The sequence below is a fragment of the Strongylocentrotus purpuratus genome, unplaced genomic scaffold (assembly GCF_000002235.5).
Source record: "Strongylocentrotus purpuratus isolate Spur 01 unplaced genomic scaffold, Spur_5.0 spur5_scaffold_20, whole genome shotgun sequence".
In the NCBI taxonomy this organism is placed as follows: domain Eukaryota; kingdom Metazoa; phylum Echinodermata; class Echinoidea; order Camarodonta; family Strongylocentrotidae; genus Strongylocentrotus; species Strongylocentrotus purpuratus.
The window spans coordinates 43,392,003-43,413,880 of NW_022145606.1; the positions used below are offsets into that span (position 1 = coordinate 43,392,003).

The following is a 21,878-nucleotide window of genomic DNA, read 5'->3' on the forward strand; positions in this document are numbered from 1 at the left end:
AATTGGAAGGCACTATTAAAAGAGGTGCAAATTTAAGCTGGCTTACGGGTATTTTGAATAATCATAGCAATGCGAAAACTGTTTCAAACAAGCATACATAACACAAACACATTCCTTAAAAAAATATAAAAAAAAAATAAAAAAAATAAAGATAATTAGTGAGATAATCAAAATTATGTGAAATAAAATAGCCACCAATCCTTCCATTGCCATATGTGTTGTTCTCAATTTTTGGTGTACCAGTGATGTATCATATTTGGACAAGGATTTAAAAAGGGATTTACGAAGAAGTAAGATTTTATGAAACCGTGTCGCTGTTAACATGACCAATGAAAGAAGTTTCCTACCAAAATATTTGTGCTTGATTTTGTGTCATTATGATTACACCAAAACTATTCTTCATCTGTAAAGTTTGTTTCATCTTTGTTTGTGAATTAATAATCAAATATAAGGAGAGGTGGGAAATATACTAAGTTTCTTTTTTTTTCCAAAAATCCCAATCCTCCCTATAATTGTATCTGAAATCTTCTCTTATTGGATTTTTAATTGTTACAGACATAAGTTATCTGAAGGTTTTAAAGGTTGCTTTTCCTGTAGTTGAAGCCTATATTTACTCAATTGTCCTGGTAAAATCATTGAGAGTTTTATTGGATTCTTTTTGGAATTTACATGAATGTAACGTTGTAGATATTATATGGAGTGTGTACTTTAAATGAAATAAAAGTGTCTAGAAATATATATGAATATTATATAACATATTTTAAAGTAACTTTATTGTTAGTGTCACTATGTAATGCTATTAAAATTAGTTGTGCATTTGAATTGTTATGATTGTAGTGTAGTTGTAATTCATGCTGCTGTTTCATTCATTGTTTTTTCCTCTGAAATTAGGATACTATCATCTGTAAAGAGCCAGAAGGGTGTTAACCCTTTGCATACGTAAACAGGGTGGTCCCTCGTGTTACCCCTTTGTGAATCACAATGAAGTAGTCAACGGGTTAAAGATAAAGATCACTTATGGTCATGCGATTGCATTGTAAAAGAAACGTTGTGGAATCGATCAGAAAAGGTTGATCATCTAGCATATAAGTACTGATGTGTACTGAAAGGATCTGGAGTCATAAAAATCATAATCAATTTGGCCCAGTCTCGGTAAAGTAACAAGCACTGTACACAGAAAGATGTATATGGGACTACACAAATGGTGTCAGGGTTACTTACCTTGATTTCCTTATCTTTCTATGCTCATTACTCAGCCAGTATACATTTTCTACCAAAATTGTTCGGCAAATGACATTTATTTGTAATCCTGAACATTCAGCGTAAGTTTCGTTTGATTCTGTGAGAATTCTTCTTTTTTTTTTACCAGAACTCAAGTTTTTCTTTAACCCTTTGCACACGCCGACAGGGTGATCCCTCGTGTTACGCCTTTGCGAATCCCAATGAATTAGTCAATGGGTTAAATCTGTGTTATAGTAGAAGTACACAGGACAAGCTGCTTCTAAAGCTACCTCACACAAAAAACAAAAGTAACTCTTGGAGATTGTGCTTTCAGTTGCCCTGTTCCAAAGCTTTTGTATAACCTCCCACTAGACACAAGAACAGCCTCATCTGTTGCTGGCTTCAAAGTTTTGTTGAAGACGGACTTGTTTTCAAAAGCTTTTGAATAGTCTTTGATCATGTGTCTGTAAAGTAGCACTGTTGGAGTTTTGTTTTCATCACAGCACAGTAGAGTATAATAGTATCTACGCTTTATACGTGTACATTGATCTTATTACAGTGAAACCTGTATATAAAGACCGCTCGATAGAAATGAAAAGTGGTCTTTATAGGCAAGAGGTCTTTAAGTACAGGTACCGGTACCTTTACTACAGGTTGCAATGAGAAACCATATTCAAGGGGAACAAAAAATGTGGTCTCTATTATTAGACAGGTGGTCTTTCTATACAGGTGATCACTAGCTATTAAGCACATTTGGCTGTATCATTAAAGTATATGAGTTAATGCCCTTTCTGGTTACATAGAGAAGATACCTATTGTTACCTCAGGCATAAATGTACAAAATGTAGAACCTAAGCCAGTATAGACAAGTAATAGTAAAATACTCTGTTTATTATACATGTGTATACATTTACATGTATCACAATGTCACCTATGTATATGTGTGTGTGTGTTTTGAGTAGAAGACTAGATACACAACATTATTTGACTTAAAGGGATAGTTGAGTTCTGTTGCAGAGGGCGCTACACGAAATAATTTTTTGTGAGATAATGAAAAACTGTGTGTCGAATTTGAAAGAACATACAATTTAAATGACAAAATCATCTTTGTATATAATGATTTCTAATACTTGTGTACCACCTCAAATATTTGATAATTTGTGGTGGTACATAATGAAATAGCGCCTTTTACGTCGTATTTAAGCCAATGCCGATGTTAATTTTGTTGTTGGCATTTTCGTGTTGGTTATATTACGCACAACCAGCCGGCCCATGTACTGTTATTTTTAATTAACGGTCACCAAATTTTCTTTTAAGTGTAGCTGAATTATGATCGTATTGGCTAAATTTCACACATTTTGCAGTCTAAAATTACCTTCATAGCAATTTTAGGTTCTAAAAGGGCACTAGAAATGTCATAGATAAGAATAAGAGCAATAACCATGCACTTTGAAGGCATTTGCGGTCTGAAAACAGAACTCAACTATTGAAATGTTGATTTTAAAGAGTTCAGGCCTGATAAAACCCGATTTAAATCGGTTTCCCGATTTTTTTATTTTTCCCCGATTTTTTTTTTCTTCCCAATTTAATTTTTTTTTTTTTTACCAGATTTTTTTTCCCTTCCCTATTTTATCCTTATTTTCACTAATAATTTTCACTATTCTTCCCTATTTTACCCTATTTTTTTCCCAATTTTCTTACTCAAAAGGGGAAATATTGTTAGATGCCGTTTTTTTCCCGGCGAATCCTCTTCTTTTTGTTTACTCAAGGGGGCGTGGTTGAGGGGAAAACAAAAAACCTATTTTTTTTAGTGCTCACTATCACCCATGAGAGTTAGACGTAGATACCATTTTAATGAAGGACATGGATGATTGAAGAATAGAAGAATATATAAAAACGGACTGGCAGAATATATGCACAAACATGCGGCATGAAAGTTGTGGTCCACAACCTTTAGCTCATACTTGTCATATTTCGAATATGAAGGCATTTCATTTAAAGAGACATCCTTTTCAGGGGACATTCAGACCTGCCAACCAGCACGATTTAGTCGTATTCCGTATGATTTTTAGAAGCAAATGCGATTTTCCTCAATAAAATACGATTTAAAAAAAAAAAAAAATTAAATATTTGTTGGGTATTTTTGTGTGTTTGTTCCATTTTCAATGGTAAAATGCACATTCTGTCCCGTAAAGTATCCTACAAGCATCTCACATCGGCAATTTGGGAATGTTCATTGGTTCATCGCACACTTCCATTGATCCGCGTAACAGTCCACGTTTATTTTTTTAAGAATACAACTTTTGTCAGTAAAATACAACTTTTGAGATTAAAGAATACAGTTTTTGAACTCCAGAGGTAATTGGCAGGTCTGGACATTTTTAACGTGACGCTCTTTCATCTTTTCCAGAAATCTACCTTCTCTTTAGAAAGACCAAAAAAGTGAACAATGTTGACAAGATGTTGTTCACACTTTCTTGTATAAAAGAGCACTGCTATGAATTTAGGTTTGTTTTTAATTTAAACATGTGACAAATTGATTTATTAAAGTTTTCGTCTGAAAGTATTCAACAAAGGCCCTAATTCAACCAGTCCAGCTTTCATTCAAGAGTTGCAAAAAATACACAAAATTTACAAGGAGTACGAAAGATATACTTGTTAACTATACATGTTTTTGATATTCATTGTTTTGAAGTTTGTTCTTTGTGGTATAAATATGTCATAAACATTGATATAGATCCATTTTATTGATCCTGATATTCATGTACTCGTAATAATAGTATTACCTTTTCTGTCTTCCTCATATATAGACATACAGAATATCAATGTTTACCATAATTCAAACCAAACATTCATTACAGTATGTGGGACTGTAGCGTTGAATCTGCTTGAACCTGATGTAAACAAACAATATCATCATGTATCTTCAAATTGTTATATCAATGGTCTTTCTATTATATTTGTTTCTTAGCTTCAAACAATGTGAAGACAGGTCTATTATTATTAATTCTTTCCTTGTATGTGTGCAGCATATTTTACATGATGATTTTATGTATGATTGTATGTAGTATAAAATATTCCCCAATAATTAGCCCAAACCAAATAGACCATGCATTTATTTTATTTTGTGAAGTCAATTTGTGTCAATATTACATGAATGAAGATTATAAGACCAACGTCTCATCGTATTTTGAAGTATGTGATATGAGTATACTTTGTGGAGATAACAAAAGAGATTATGGCCATCCCTGATCAAATAAAACAAATGGAAAAGACATAAATTGAAGTTGCATGTTGTTATTTTTCTGGATTGATGTCTAAGCTATGGATGTATGGAAAAGGAGAGAAAATTACACAGATAGAGAAAGAAGGAAAATGATGGACTGACCTGGAAAGACCATAGAAAGAGAAAGAGAGAGAGAAGGGGGAGAAATACAAGGAAAGAGAGAGAGAGGCCGGAGAGAGAGAGAGAGAGAGAGAGATATGAGAAAGAGAGAGAGAGAGAGAGAAGGGGAGAGAAATATATAAAGAGAGAGGGAGAGAGAGAGATGAGAAAGAGAGAGAGAGAGAGAAGGGAGGGGGATATAATTAAGGAAAGATCGAGAGAGGGGAGAGATGAGAAAGAGAGAGAGAGAGAGAGAGAGAGAAGGGGGAGAAATATAAGGAAAGAGAGAGAGAGGGGAGAGAGATATGAGAGAGATCAAGCTCGATCCTAATTAATTCATTTCTGACTTAATTCTTGTTTGCATCTTGTTTTCTTTGGTAAATTTGAAATTGTGACGTCGATTTTCCCTAGTGCTCTTTATTTCTCCTTTTTATTTTTTATTTTTTTTAAAAGAACAAGAAATCAATCGCAACACCACCAACAAACCCCCCCCCCCCCCCCCCCCCCCCCCCCCGCCTTCAAAAGTCCACGACCAACCAACGCTAGCCCAACGCTATCGTTGATGATTATCGTATCGTTGACCTTTGACATCAAAGTCCGTAAAAGGTAAATAAAAGGGAGAAACATCCCAAGTATTTGGCACGGCACCGAGTAATAACAAAGGAAAATGACATCAAAATTCGATCTTTGATTCATCTGAAATTGAGATGCATATGCTGAACTGATTCACTGAAGCATCTTGAGTGCCATATTGTCTTGAAAATCACTCGGAAGTGAGTATAAATGCATGAAATTTCTGGGTTCTTATATGCGAGTGTGTCGTGTTTTTGCAATGTCATAGGCATTGAGTTCTTGCACAAGATGAGCGAACATTGTGTGTGGGGTCGGCCGTAGCAGGGGCGAACGTGGAGCAGCTGGCGCTGGGCGGCTCTCGACTCTCTTGGGTTGCGTTTATCTAGCAAATTCTTTTCTAGAATCAGGTTTCTCAAACGTCTTGCAGGCAAATTTAGAAGTAGATAAACGCAAAGCCTTTTTCAAACGTCTTTAGATATGGGCATATCTAAAGACGCAAAAAGGTGCGTTTTGAATGTGACATAGAGTCTAGTCTACAGCCAGAATCACGTTTCTGAGAGATCGATAAACGCAAAGCTGTTTTGAACCTCACATACAAATATGACCACCCAGGTGTTGTGTACAAGCATACGTGTAAAGTTGACCTCCGAGAAACTGTCTGCTTCCCGCGTCAAAACAGCTGGGCAGACACAAGGCCTTTATTTTGAATCGTGAAGGGTCGATAAACGCGACATCCCGCAAATCACGATCGCATAGTGGGGTACGATAGTGGGGTTCGATAGTGGGGTACGATATGTACATATCTAGTGGCAAGCCTAGATAAACGCGCTCAAAGTCTTACTCTCGTCTCGAGCTCTGCATCTGCGCCATGACTCTCCAAACAGTACCTGAATGAAAGTCGCTGCATTTAACGTTACTTGCTTTGTCCAAAAAATAGTTGATTATCTAGTACAAACCTTTCGGACAGCTAAATAATATTGATCCAAAAATTAAAATGTTTGAATGCCGTTGCTTACATTTGCAAACCAGTTAGGTCTAGACCTAGTTATTCTATTTCTAGAATCTATCTAGAGTCTAGAGTAGACTAGACTCTAGAGAGCTTTTTCGAATTCAATGATTGTGACAAAATTAATTAGGAAATTTAGGATTGATCTTATTTTTAATTTTGAATGCGACTCGATCATTCACTGAAATTAATTAATGTTATAGTGTTGTTGTTTTAATAAATAAATAAATAAAGAAAAGAATAACTAGATCTACTTCTAGTCTAATACCGGTAAGCATTTTCTGTGTGAAACACGAATGACAGAGCTTTTGTTTACCTCGCAGTTTCACGTGACTCCTGTTTAGAGTCTAGTCTAGATCTATATGATGTGCAATTTTACTTATAAATTCAAATTCAAATTCAAACTTTATTGATTTCAATCAAAACAGATAGGATCATTTCCGATTTGTGTACATTAATGGATAACAAATTTCAAAGTTATTGTGCAACATAGATAATTGAGTGTAAGAGTAAAGATAACAATAACCAGGAGTGACACAAATTAACATACTACTGCAAAAACGACCTCTGCCGAGGGGGATGTTGAGTAAAAAAATAGCATATAAGTATTGGTGTGTACTGCAAGGTTCTGGAATCATCAAGATGATAAGAAATTTGGCCCAGTCTTCGTAAAGTTACAAGCACTGTACACAGAAAGATGTATATGGGACTATACGCACACGTGGGTGACACATGCATTTATCTGTCACAGACCATGTAGATAAACTAATTTACCAAATATATCAATTAGTAGGCGGTTTCCCGGCAAAATTGTTGTCATCATGTATTAGTCAAAACATATTCTTTCACATGATTGATAATAAGAGCTTCCATTTCAGATTTTGGGAGAGGGGGATGTTGAGTAAAAAAATAATAATTGAAGTGCTCACTATATATTATACCCCCCCCCCCCAACCCCCGTTGAGCAACCGGGAGATTGCGGGAGAGCGGGAGGAAGGGCGTGGTGGCGGAAGTCTCTCGCTACGAGCTGGTGGGAAGGGGGAGGATGAGCGTGGTGGTGTGAGACTCCCTCCAAATGCGGAGGGTTGACAGCACTGTGTATAGCAGCATGCCCCTCTTTGACTGATCCTAATTCTGAATATGAAGTCATACGGCTTAATGCTCTGACAGAGTAAAACAAGTTGGAATAGGTGTGCACATGACCTCAGAAATAAAGTGATACTAAATACTATTGATAATACTGAGAACATGTGAGCCTCAAATTATTTGAATACATTGGGATCTTGAATAATAACTATGGATGGTGGCAAAGAATTTCAGTCTGTAAGTGTTTTCAGAAGGAATTAATAGTTGAAGGAATCCTTGTTTGAAATTTTGAATTGATTTTAATATCAGACTTCTTGTGTGATCTCCTGGTTAAATGAGTACCAAGGTGAAGTAGAGCCCTGTTATATAAAACTTGTTATCAATAAGTAAAGCTAAATTTTGATGACCAATTTGCTCTCAACCAATCAAATGCCACAATTTCAGTAGCTTATAACAGTTATTGTAACTTTTCTTCATCCCTTCTTTAGCTTTGGAGAAGATATTATTGTAATAGTCTAGAAGTCCTTCTCCTTTCAGCAATAAGCGTATTCATTTCATTTCATTTATTTCATTCTCCATAAAAAAACATTTAACATACACACATGATACACAGATAAAAGATTGGTTACAAGCAAAGTACAAAGGGAAGGAGCAAACAACATTTTATAGGAATGTGGGGTTAACAAAATGGGTATTGAGCGTCAACCCCTTAAAAAGTATACGCTGTACTGTTGAGAAAAGAAAAAAAGAAAAAGAAAAAGAAAAGCAGAGAAAATCTGAACACCAATACCAAAGAAGGAGAAAAAAAAGGAAGGAGAAGGGAAGGGGAGGGGGAATCGATTACAAAGTGCATTTATGATAAAAGATGGGATTATTCAATCGTTTAAAAATATTCATACAACACAACCCAACCCAACCCATTTTTGTTTCTCTTTGTACATCTTCCATCCAGGCATGGTGGTCGAGGTAGAACGGTCAACTGCCGGCCAAAGCAGAAGCAGGCCATGTTAATGATGTCATAGAATAATGATTGAGATCTCTTTTGCGTTCAAGCGATTTTTAGCAACCATGATTCTGCAGATTCCCGTTACAAAACGCATCTTTTTCAGCGTTTCATACTTGCGTTTTGAAACACGTTTATTTTACAACAGACGGAAAATCGCTTGAAATCGCTTGAACGCAACCGTGTTTTAAACTAAACGTCGTTTAAAAAAAACGCGTTTCTTGGGTGAAAAAGTGTCGCTTGAACGCAACCTATGTCTAGCAGTCCTTCTCCTTTCAGGGAGGCAACACCAACCCACTTTTGTTTCTCTTTGAACATCTTCCATCCAGGCATGGTGGTCGAGGTAGAGCCAGACCTACCTCACGGTCACTGTGGTAGCTGCTATAGCCGAGACTGCCAGGTCTCCCCCCAGCCCGGGAACGCTTGTAGTCTGGTCAACTGTGAGGTCGACTGCGGTGCCAGGTTTCATCGATGTAAGGAGGACGAACATCGTCTTCTCTGCCCTAATGCAAAGGTAAGTTTCAACTATCGTCTGAGAGTCAGAAGAGTGTCCATGCAGACTATAGCTTTAGAAGGTTGAACCCTTCAGGCTCTCAATGAATAATATTTATTATAAAAAGTTAGAGATGGTGGTTGCAACCATCTTCTGCTGAGAGACTGAAAGGCAAAAAATCTATACTATAGGTTCCCTCATTTACTCTAGTGATAATTTGGTTTTAGCTGATCCCACTTGTATTTAATCACTGTATGCTCCTGGATTTATTGCATAGGTCTGCTAGTGAAAACAGTCTTTCGTCCAAAAGACTAAATCCCATCTACATTACATAAAACACTTCTTGACACAGTCGTACTATTATACAGTTTTATCTTTTTTCCTGCAAAATATGATGGTATAACATGCACGTAGTTGCCAGCCATTCCTAATAAGGAGAAATGGTTTCTAATTTTTGGCCTTCAAGCTATTGTTTCGAACCCTAGATTCTTCTCTTTTTCGGAAATAATCTGTGTGAAATGTATCTAAAAATAGACTGTATTCCTAAATTTGCCTCGAGGGATTCCTGCTTTTGTTGTGAAAAGTTGGCAGGTATAGATTACATACAGATATGCCAACCAGTACGATTACATTATCGATATTGATATAATAATAATAATATTTAATTTTTATATAGCGCTTAATACAAATGTCTCTAAGCGCTTTACAAATATACTATTACCCCGGTCATTGGATTCAGTGCTTGCTAGTCAGCCGTATATAGATAATAATATATGGCTACATGTATGTTTTTGTGTGATACAAGAATATTTTGCTCTCGCTAAGACAATATTAGACTCGTCTTCGACTTGTCCAATGTCATCGCTCAAGGAATTTATTCTTGTATCACACTGAACACCATCCAATATTATATAAATATTCTTTAATATTTTTTTGTTCCCATAGACTGAATGCGTGAATGCCATCTATGGCTGCCCTGTGGACATACAGAGACGTCATATATGCAGGCACCTGGAGGTCTGTCCAGCTAGCGTTGTTAATTGTACTATGGAATGGAATAGATGGCCGGTCTATGCCAGTGAACGACAGCCACAACAACCGCTACAGGTCAGTGTCTCTTTCACTCTTTCTCTCCCGAATTCTTTCTTTCTCTCCCTAATTCTTTCTTCCACTCCCTAATTCTGTCTTTCTAACAGTACAGTATTTGTCTATCACTCTCTCTGTCTCTTTCTGTTTCTCTCAGTCTCTTTATGTCTCTCTCAGTTTCTTTCTGTCTCTCTTTGTCTCTCTCTATATCTGTCAGTCTCTTTCTGTCTCTCTCAGTCTCTCTCTGTCTCTCTCTCAGGCTCTCTCAGTTTCTCTCACTCTCTCTCACTCTCTCTCTCACTCTCTCTCAGTCTCTTTCGGGCTCTCTCAGTGTCTCTGTGTCTCTCTCAGTCTCTCTCGGTCTCTCTCGGTCTCTCTCAGGCTCTCTCAGGCTCTCTCAGTGTCTCTGTGTCTCTCTCGGGCTCTCTCAGTGTCTCTGTGTCTCTCTCAGTCTCTCTCTGTCTGTCTCAGTCTCTCTCGGGCTCTCTCAGTGTCTCTCGGGCTCTCTCAGTCTCTCTCACTCTCTCCATCTGTTACTTTCCATCTTATTGTGTCACCATTTATCTATCTATTTATCTATCATTCTACTTCCCTGTCTATTTTTTCTGTCTAAAGAACTGCCAATCTACAGTATCTATCTTTTAGTTTGTCTGTCTTATGGTTTATATTTTTATGAGGTCTGTCTAGCTGGTGTTATTACTGTAATTGTTCTATGGAATGGAATGGCCTATTTATGCCAGCAAACAAGCTACTTTGAGATTCTTTCTCTTTCTCTCTGTCATTAGATTAATCCGACCCTATGTCTCTTTCTGGGTTGATATATCTCCAGTATGACCCTGCTACTGTCATTAATTGCATTATGGAACAAAAGGGATATGCCAGGTTATATGCCAGTGAATGACTGCCTTAACAGCTGATACAAGCTATTCTTCTCCCTCGCTCTCTCGCTCTCTCGCTCTCTCTACCTCCCTTGCTCTCTTTCTCTCTCTTCACCCTCTTTATTTTCTACCTCTATCCTTGTATCTACATGCATGTATGAGGAGTAAGATCAATGGTTGATCTATGACAGTGAACGGCATCCTAAATAAATTAAAGGTAGCTACACCAATGGTCTTATTATGCCCGTTTTTTGATTGTGAACCTGTCGACTACTAAATTTTATTATTCTCATAGGCTTATTACAGGAAAAACCCGGTTCCTGTAAGCAAAGGGTTAAAACTCTGACCACCTGGATCTAGGTTCGGAGCATATGAAGGTGATGGCATCCTTTACACATATATCTTATCTGATTCTTTGAAAAAAACATGTAAAGCTATAACTGTATCAACCTCTGCATGAACATCCCTCTCAATTCATCACAGGTAGTGCCCAATAACTTCAACCAGCTGGACATAGCCACACTCCCTTTAATGTTCAGTATTGAAGGCATACCTTACATTGAGGCATATCTTACATTTAGACATATTTTGTAAAGCCATAAGTGTATCAACCTCTGCATGAATTTCCCTCTCATTCCATCACAGGTAGTGCCCGATAACTTCAACCAGCTGGACATAGCCCTGGCGCTGCGGGATCAGCGCATGTTGACCAAGTCCATGAAGGCCTCGAAGCGAACACGTCAGATTCTAACCAATGCTTTGAATCGTCGTCATCCGGCCGTGCCTCTCGCTGCCCAGCACACCAACGACGTTCCTGATTCGGAAGAGGAACACCGAGAGCTTGCCAGTCTATTGCAGGTAAATACTCCTTCAAAGTTTCAAGTTCAAGTTTTATTTGTTCCACATTTTACAGAAAATATAGTTATACATATAAAATTAAAAATTATACAATACAATTGTAGTTTAAATGATTCAATATGATGTAATAGATTAAATATAATGTGAGGAACCTAGGCAATGGTTGTTTAATAAAGGTTCCTAAAAAAAACAAGTAATGTAGATGAAAAACAGTAGCAGTAGAGAAAGACATAATTTAGAGGAGAGAATTTCAAACATAATGAAATAAGGACATTTGTATATAAAATAATGCATTTGCACCAATACCCAGAGTCACCCGGTTAAAATGCATAGTTAAAATGCGTAGTCATCCGAAGCTCAAAAATCATATGCTAATACTTATCTGTATTAAACCGTCTAACAATCAATTTTAAGATTATTTTTAATTAAAATTTGATTTTTATCAGCCAAAGAGAGATCCTTGCAATACAACCCATGAAGAGCTATGATGATTTCTTAATGAGTTCAAATAAGCTTCTTATTGAAACTGCTATGAAAGGTACATGTACAGGAACTCCACATGCTTTAATATGAAGACCTCATATATATTTTGCTTCTCTTGAGCAGCCATTATATACATACATGCACAGTCAAACCTGTCTCAGTGGCCACCCCTCTATAAAGGCCACCTGTCTAATATAGTGGCCACACATTTTGTCTCCCTCAAGAGAGAAATGTGTGTTATAGAACCTGTCTAGAAAGGCCACTTTTTTCTGATTCCCTTTAGTGACCTTAATAGACAGGTTTCACTGTATTTTCACTATGATGGTATATTTTTTATGCCTCCGTTACGAAGTAGCCGGAGGCATTATGTTTTCGGGTTGTCCGTCCGTCCGTCCGTCCGTCCGTCCGTCCGTACGTCTGTACGTACGTCTGTACGTACGTCCCGTTCTCGTGATCACGTTATCTGAAGAACGGATCGATGGATTCCTACCAAACTTTGGTCATATATGTATTTAGCAAAGTCGATGAACTGATTAGATTTTGGGGTCACGAGGTCAAAGGTCAAAGGTCACAGGGCTCATTATGTATGCAAAAACAGCTCGTGATCGCGTTATCTGAAGAACCGATTGATAGATTCCTGCCAAACTTTGGTCATGTATGTATCTTGTAGAGTCGATGAACTGATTAGATTTTGGGGTCACGAGGTCAAAGGTCAAAGGTCACAGGGCTCATTATGTATGCAAAACGGCTCGTGATCGCGTTATCTGAAGAACCGATAGATGGATTCCTGCCAAACTTTGGTCATGTATGTATCTTGCAGAGCCAATGAACTGATTAGATTTTGGGGTCACGAGGTCAAAGGTCACAGGGCTCATTATGTATGCAAAAACAGCTTGTGATCGCGTTATCTCAAGAACCGATTGATGGATTCCTGCCAAACTTAGGTCATGTATGTTACTTGCAGAGCCGATGAACTTATTAGATTTTGGGTAACGAGGTCAAAGGTCAAAGGTCACAGCGCCCATTATGTATGCAAAAACAGCTTGTGATCGCGTTATCATTAGAACAGATTGATGGATTCCTGCCAAACTTAGATCATTTATGTATCTTGCAGAGCCAATGAACTGTGTAGATTCTTGGTTCATAAGGTCCAAGGTCATGGGCTCATTATGTATGCGAAAATAGCTTGTGAACGCATTCTCATTAGAACTGACAGATGGATTACTATTTAACTCTGGATATCTTGCAGAGCCAATGAGCTGAGTAGATATTAGGATCATGAGGTCAAAGTTCAAAGGGTCATATATGTATATGAGAAATTGTTTGTAATCACGATATTCTGAGAACCTGTTAATGGATTACAATTGAACTTGAATTTGAAAAATTTCTTCTGTTTTGGTTTGAAAAATTGCTCTATGACGGAGGCATCATTTTCGACTGCGCGCAGTCGAATTCCGTCTAGTTTGTTTCTGGACCCTGTTTCATAAAACTTGATATTAATAACGAGTCACAAGCTACTGTTATAAGCTACTGAAATCATGGCATCTGATTGGCTGAGAGCAAATTTGTCATAGAAATTGAGCATATGTTATCGATAAAAAGTTTTATGAAACGCCCCCCTGTTGTTACTTATCAGGTAATGCAGGATGAGAAGGAAGCAGCGGATCGTGAGAGAGCGCGCACACCTCCCGGTCTGCAGCGCAGCATATGCAACGAGCTTTACCGAAAAACCCCTGCAAGCAACGGCACCGATGCTGCGACACCTGCGCAACAAGAGTTCTATCCTCTACCCAGAGACCCCTTCATCCACTGCTCGCACTGCGCCCATCGCAAGGAGCGACTGGACCGAATCGTCGCATCCAAAGCAGCGATGCTCGATCCTTACAATGGTGCTTTAGCTGCAGAAGAAGATCCCTCCCTGGTTGAGTATGCCATGACACCCCTACCTGAGCATCAGAATGGATTTGCCCCAGACGGGGATTGGTGCCCTGATGGACTGTACCATCGTGAAGGGAGGGAGGATGGCATCTTTCATGAGGGATTACCTGAGGTAAAAAGGAGCTACTTTTGTTTTCACATAACTTTCCAATCTGTATCAAAGGGGATTATCATTGGAGACGCCTAGGGATATAATTTAGGCTATTTTCTAACCATTCTTATGTACCAGTCACTATGAACATGACGGACAAAGAAAGCGGACAGAACATACAGTTCCTCAGGTAGACAAATAACATCCCTTCACTGCTATAATGTTAAAAATGAGTAAAACAGGTGAATATGCATGTGACACCTGTTCTACACATTTTTACATAATAGCAGTGAAGGGATGTTCCTTTGTCTACCTGAGGAACTGTATATTTTGTCCTCTTTCTTTGTCCATCATATTCATAGTGAGTACATGTATCTAACTGATGTTGTTTTGCAAATATATTTTATTTTTTGTTTTCTTTTTATGCTTTTCCTCTTGATAGATGAGATTCATGTGCAGTAACTTTCTTTGGCTGTAAAGCAGGGCTCCCACTTAGCCGAGTTGGAGCCTTGAGTTGTGGCAAGCTGGCGCGATCGTATGGCAAGCCGTTTTATCATTAAAACATATTTCTTGATATCAAGAATTCAATTCTTGATATCACAAAATCGAATTCCTGATATCACGAAATCGAATTCTTGATATCAAGAATTACCATTGCTTTACAACATTAAATTCTTTCATGATAACAATAATTGATTTATTGATATCAATTAATAATAAAACGGCTTGCCATAAGATCGCGCCAGCTCGCCACAACTCGAGGTTCCAACTCGGCTAAGTGGGAGCCCTGCTTTAATCAATCGTGATTGTGGTGAACAATTAAAAAAAATATCGCTAATGGGTTACAAGTTATGTCAAAGTAAATTGTGTAAAAGTTCTTTTGTGGTTTGAATAGAGTTTGGTTATCAATATCTTCATCCCTCAGGCTGACAGACCTTCGTCACTCAACTCAACGTTATCTAGCGAAGAATCTGACATCCAAACACCAGCCGTCTTCGTGACCCAGTCAACCACCGGCGACGTCTCTGCGGCGCCCACTAGGGGCCATTCAAAGCCAATCATCATCCAGCCGCCAGCGCTGTCATCATCAACGAACAAGATTCACAGACTGTCTTCGTCATCCAACGGATCGCTAGATAGTAGACACTCGCTGAGCCTTGATCTCTCACTGGAGTCTATTACTCGATACCAGGCCAAACCAGACTCGATGTATACTTTCCTATGTGCGCAGGTAAGTTGTCTAATGGATAGTAGACATTCTTTTAACCAAACTCCTGGGCCCCGTTTCACAAAACTTGTCATCAGTGACAAATGACAGTTTTTGTTATAAGCTACTGAAATCCTTGCTTCTGATTAGTTATCAGCAGATTTGTCACTGATGTTTGTCATATGTCATTGAAAAAAGGCTTTGTGAAACACCCCCTGGGCACTTCCATAAAACTTGTTATCAATAACAAATTAGAAAGTCAGTTACAAGCTACTGATGCTGCTGCATTTGATTGCCCGAGAGCAAATTCATCATAGAAGTTTTTACCTTTTTTATTGATCGCAAACTTTATGAATCAGGGTCCAGATTGTATCCTCCAATAAATTCTTTAGCTGTCAATGAAGGCTATTAATCATTGCCGGGTCAAACCTCTAATCTACTCAAATTAAATTCAAAATTTAAAGGAATCCGGTAACTTTGTCTCAGATTCTGAAACGAAATCCTGGATTTAGCTCCCTATGACTTTTACAAGCCGATCGCCTGTCTGATTATCAAGATATTTATGATTTAAAATTGAAACCAAATTTTGCATTTTCGTAACAGTTTTCATAACACTGCAGTCTATTGGGGAAAACAAGTATGGTAAAACTGGTCACTCAAAGATTTTTACTTTTTTGAGGCACTTCTTGATCATTTTGAAGCGCGATTTTTTTTTTAGGGCTTTAATATTACACCATATCACAGACACTGATAACACGAAGGCCATGCATCTCAGATTTAACATTGTTAAACGATGCATTTAAGTCCAAAATTGGGTTTAACAAAGGAAATTTAATAGTCTGAGGTCTAAATTGTAGAGCCAAGGTCGGGTTTAAAGGAATTATGCATCTTTATGTCTGTATACAGTCCTATAAATGCCAGCTTGTCAACTAAGAGATATAGATAGTAATAGATGTATGTACAAACACAACTACAATACAGGATATCTTTCTTTGCTATATGGTACAGACATGTCTGTACTTTATGTTATGTACATGTAGTTGTATATGTATGTTGCACATGAATAAATCACAGGATTTTGATATTTGAATGAGAAGAATACCAACTTTCAGCAAGTTTTTCTTTGGTTCTCTTAGGAGTTCCGGCGAGACGAGTATCCCTACCACTTCCAGAACGTCCACAGTGACATCCACGGCGGGTTGAATGGTTGGATGGAACAGCGATGTCCTCTGGCCCCTTATGGGTGCACCTACTCACAACGCAGGCTCTACCCCGGATCGCAGGGAGCTCACATCATCCACAGTGAGAACCTTGAGAGCTTTGGCCTGTGCCTTGATGGCGGAGGAAAGAGTGGAAAGTCTGAGGTCTCTGGATGTCACGCCAACGGTCATTCTGCGAACCCTGAGAGCCAAAGTGAGAACCTGGAGACCATTGGACTGTGCCTTGATGGAGGACAGAGTGGAAAGTCTGAGGTCTCAGGATGTCGCGCCAACGGTCATTCTGCGAACCCTGAGAGCCACAGTGAGAGCCTAGAGAGCTTCGGATTGTGCCTTGATGGAGGACAGAGTGGAAAGTCTGAGGTCTCTGGATGTTGCGCTAACAGTCATTCTGCGAACCCTGAGAGCCTGAGCGTTGAAGGAAACACCAGGAACGGTGAAGATGAAGGAGAAAGCTGCAAGTATCCAAAGCTGGAGGCGGAGGCAATGTCAGAAACTTTAGGATGTAACGATTTGAACCCTGAACATGATGATATACTGAAGACAAATTGTAATGTTTGTACCCCTGACACTAGCAATAATGATACATTACCTAATGAGAACAGTACAGAATCCAAGTGCAATGCCTTAAAAGATGGGATCAATACTAGACCAAAGGATGTTTCTATGGAGATCGAGGACTCTGTTGATAGAGGATCAAGCGTGGAGTGTGCTTCCAATGTGGCTAGTCTGGACCAAAGCGAGGAAAGAGTTACAGGAGCATGCCAAGGGACTCTGGGTGCGCAACAGGAGAAGAGCAGTACTGAGGACTCTGTTGACAGAGGATCAAGTGTCGAGTGTGCTTCCAATGTAGCTAGTCTGGACCAAAGCGAGGAAAGAGTTACAGGAGCTTGCCAAGGGACACTAGGTGAGCAACAGGAGAAGAGCAGTACTGAAGAATCCATGCAGGAAACATCGGAGGTCAATATGAACTCTGAGGATCCAGAGGATGCCCAAGCTGTGTCGAAGGTCACAGGAGCTGATTATTTCAGCCAACTGCCGTTTGAACTGCTGCGTTACCTGATGAGGTTCTTGGATCCCTTCACGATCAACCACCTTGCGATGGCTTCGAAGCTTCTGAGACAGGTCTGCTGCAGTCTGTTGGAGGATCGTGGGATGGTGGTCCTGCAGTGGGAGAAACACAAAGGACACTGGGAGACAACCATGAAGGTAAGCTGATAATCTTTGTACAGTCATCCTGCTTTAGTGACCACCTGTCTACAACAACCACATGTTTTGTTTCCCTTGAAATTGGTTTCTCATTGAAACATGTACTAAAGGAACCTGTCTACAAAGACCACTTTTGTGTTTCCCTTGGGCGGTCGCTATAGACAGGTTTGGTCGTAGTACTATCATAGTGCCAAATTTTGGTCCAATGTGACTTTGTCCAATGCCTGTTTTAGCTTCACCACATTTTGTCTATAGCCAATTTGTCTGTTCTCCCTTAATACATCTAATAGTCCAGGCTCGGGTCCTTTCCTATGGGGCCTAGCCTGGACTATAATCACCATTTGCTATACTCTTACCTTTATCCACATGTCTGTGCATTGCTTGTTTATCTAAGCCATTATCGATTTGGTTGAATGAAGAAGAGAAAAGAAAAAACGCTAGCAATGGCCACAGATGGATTTTCTTCACACGTTTTCATAGTTCACTTTTAATAGAGTGAATAACTCTTTGGTAGCTGATACTCTAACTTAAAGAAAGAAAACAAAATGCATGTGTTAAAACCCGTCTGTACTAAGTTGAACAGGGGGGATTAGACCTCCCTGCAAGGTCACTGACTGGTGGCTATCTCATTAACTCAGCTCTCAACTAACATAAGAAAAAGAGGATCATGGGGGACCAAAAGGCACCAATTAGTGTATAGAATAATATGATAATTTTAATGTTTTGAAAAATTCACTCATTTGCATATTTATGGTAATTTATGCAAATAAAGTCATAAAACTCTCATTTTTACCCATAAATCATATATTATTCATAATTAGGCATTCTTTTTCACTACATATATTCATTAGACCATTCTGAATAATAATACAACCAAAAAATTTGGAAGAGCCAGCTTATTCCTTATGTTATCCCTTGTTTTGATAATTTCTTATGTATTTCATTGTTTTTTTAACTTATGTATTTCATTGTTTTTGTTGTTTTATTCCATTTCTAACTACAATTCAACTATTTTGACACCCAAAACAACCACCTAAACTTTAAACAAGACCCAATAACCTATTTTTGATCTGTTTTTAGGAAAAATTACTTTTCCATATGTTTTGTACACATATCATGAAAATGAGCGATTTTCGGGGTGACATGCAAAGACAAAAGGTCACGTGACCTTGTAACCGTAGGTCCGATTTTCAAAAAAATTCTTTTAAAAGTTGCGCAAGACTCGAAAGAAAAAAGTCAGTGAGTGGCGGGGCGCCATCCATATGGGTTCTCGAGCAATCAGAAAAATCGTGGAGGGGGGAGGGCCATAATGCCCCCCCCCCCGGCCTTATTAGGGTTAAGTAGATCATAATGAAATTTTGACTTCGCATTGTTTCCATCCTGTCCAGGTGTGGCATTTCAGCACGGCCTTCACTCCGGTCAAGACCTGGGGCTTTCAAGACAATCCTCCCATCGCTGAGCATCTCAAACGGTGTCCTTACAACGTCCGCAACACGGCCACTCAACCGGTCAAGGTCATGGGTCACGACGTGGCGAAGGTCAAACTGGAATCGGCCAACGATCCTCAGAAAGCGAAAGAACCCGAGCCGTTTCGACCTAGGCGTAGGAGATTGCTCGATAATGATGATTAGTTTAGTAGATCTTTGCTTTTTTAAATTTTAAATTGGAAACACTCAACTGGTCAAGGTCAGAGGTCAAACTGGAATCGGCCAATGATCTCAGAAAGCGAGAGAACCCGACCAGTGGCGACCTAGGCTCAGGAGATTGCTCGATAATGATGAAGATTAGTAGATCTTGGCTCTTCTAAATTTCAAATTGGCAACACTCATCTCTGATTATATCATGATAATTGGTAATATTCATTCATAATTGTGCTCTTCACGTTTAAATTGGCAACTCTCATTCCCAACTAGATCATAATGATTGGTAACGCTGAAAACTTTGCTTTTATTCAAATTGGCATCTCTCATCTCTGATTATATCATGATAATTGGTAATATTCATAATTGTGCTCTTTGTGTTCAAATTGGCAACTCTCGTCCCCAACTAGAACATAATGATTGGTAATGCTGACAACTTTGCTTTTATTCAAATTGGCATCTCTCATCTCTGATTGTATCATGATAATTGGTAATATTCATAATTGTGCTCTTTGTGTTCAAATTGGCAACTCTCGTCCCCAACTAGAACATGATGATTGGTAATGCTGACAACTTTGCTCTTGTCCAAATTGGCATCTCTCATCTCAAATTCCATCATGATATTTCATAACACTCCCCATTTTGCTCTTCATTAAATTGGCAATACTCTTAGTGATTGGTAATTCATATACATGTAACTTGATATACACCTGTAGGTGCAGGACACTACTGGATCATGATGATGATGATTTGCTCTTTGTGCTTAAATTGGCAACACTCAACTATTTCATGATAATAGGTATATTTTTTTAAAGTTTACTCTTCTTATTCAAGCTGGCAACTCTCATCTGCAATTAGACCATGAAAATTGGTAAAACTCATAATTTTTCTCTCAATGCTCAAGTTGGCAACAGTAGTCTCCATTCTGATCAATCTTGGTATTGCTCAAAATGTTGCTCTTCTTGTTCGATTGGCAACACGCCTGTTAAATTTGATCATGATGATTGACACTAGTCATTGATTTCATGATTCATCAAGGAAAAGTGTTCATACATTCGTTTATGTTGAGTATGTGTCCAAAGGAAGAAACAGGCATGTGTGAAAGCAACCATACATACAGTCAAAGCTGCTTTAATAAGTGACCACCTGTCTACAAAGACCACATTTTTGTCTCCCTTGAAAATGGTTTCTCATTGAAACATGTACTAAAGGCAACTCTCTTCCATTTTATTTCTGCAATATGGATTGTGGTGCATTATAAGGGCAGGTCAAGTGCATTTTCTCCCATATGCTGCTTGCTACATCAAAGATTTTTAGTGTATCCATTGATAAGGATTTCAAAATTTATTCTCAGTCGTGTAGTGTTTCTTGTAGAGCATCTCCAGTGCTGTTTAAAGGGGGATAGTTTCAGTTGTTGTTTTTTTGTTTTGTTTTTAATTGAAAGATTTCTGCCCTAAAATAGTTCATTTGTACTTTAGAAGTAACTTTCAAGCAACCCATGTTGACTTCCAACAACCAAAAGAAAAAATGAAAATATACAGAATCAATTAGAATTTTTAGTTATTGGCTAACTGTCTAGTTTTAAAATGGACTTCCATCTGCCAAAAATTGTTTTGTAACTTTAAGCTGATCAATAGCTGATCAATATCTTAGTTAAAAGCAATGATAAACTCTAATGTTGACTTCCAACATTGACAAAATTGAAAAAATTGTTGTTTTAATTGTTACCTCATATTCTGTTAGTAGCAAGACAAGGCTATAGTCTTGATAGTATGGTAGAAACAATGCAGAAAACACAATTTTTGTTACGTATGATTTGTTTTTCATATTTTTCAACTCTATCTACATGTATCTCTGTCTCTTTCCCAGTATTTCTCTGTATTTTTGTCTTTTGATTAGTTACTGTCTTGGTAGCATGTGCATTAACTTTAGATGTGTTACATAATTCTTGCCACAGATTTGGGTGAATTCTTATAGCGTGATTATAAGTGTCTTCTAGATTATTATCTTAAATTTATACGTTTTCAGTGCTTCCTTTGTTTTCTCTATTTATTCGATAGATTTTATGGAGTGTTATTACTGTTAGAATAGGTTTTTGTTCATGATAGATGTATTTTCTTGTGTTTTTTTTGTATGGAATTCCATGGCTTTTTCCATGACATACGTTATGATCGAGAAACTGAAGGATTTTGGGTTTGTTTGCTTGCTCTGTTCACATGTGAAGGGCAAGGTGGGTCAAGAAAAGGGCAGCTGAATGCAACTATGAAAGATCCTGTGCATTCTAACTTTTTTGTTTTTGAGTTTTTCTTCATTAGAAAACCTGTGGTTGATCACATAAAATGAGAATGAGCTGTAAACGGTTGCAAATCTAATCAAATCAAAGAAATTCATTTTTATTCTCAATTGACAAAAATGCATGCAACTAAAGTCCTATGCATTCTAACATTTTTGTGTTTGAATTTTTCTTCATTAGAAATCCTTTGGTTATCACATGGGATTGAGCC

General features: G+C 38.2%; 1 protein-coding gene across 2 annotated transcripts; it reads left to right on the forward strand.

Annotated features, from left to right (window-relative positions):
• The first annotated feature begins 5,201 nt into the window (after window positions 1-5,201).
• Window positions 5,202-19,425, forward strand: LOC574719. 2 transcript variants are annotated; one of them, XM_030993396.1, is made up of 9 exons: window positions 5,202-5,379; window positions 8,604-8,788; window positions 9,713-9,874; window positions 11,377-11,589; window positions 13,709-14,122; window positions 15,027-15,332; window positions 16,445-16,780; window positions 16,889-17,734; window positions 19,123-19,425. In XM_030993396.1, the coding sequence occupies exons 2-9, from the start codon at window positions 8,606-8,608 to the stop codon at window positions 19,363-19,365; spliced, it is 2,703 nt and encodes a 900-aa protein (XP_030849256.1). In that variant the 5' UTR covers window positions 5,202-5,379; window positions 8,604-8,605; the 3' UTR covers window positions 19,366-19,425. The 2 variants fall into 2 exon arrangements, with proteins under 2 accessions (XP_030849256.1, XP_030849255.1); XM_030993395.1 differs by having other exon boundaries at window positions 16,445-17,734.
• Window positions 19,426-21,878: the final 2,453 nt, after the last annotated feature.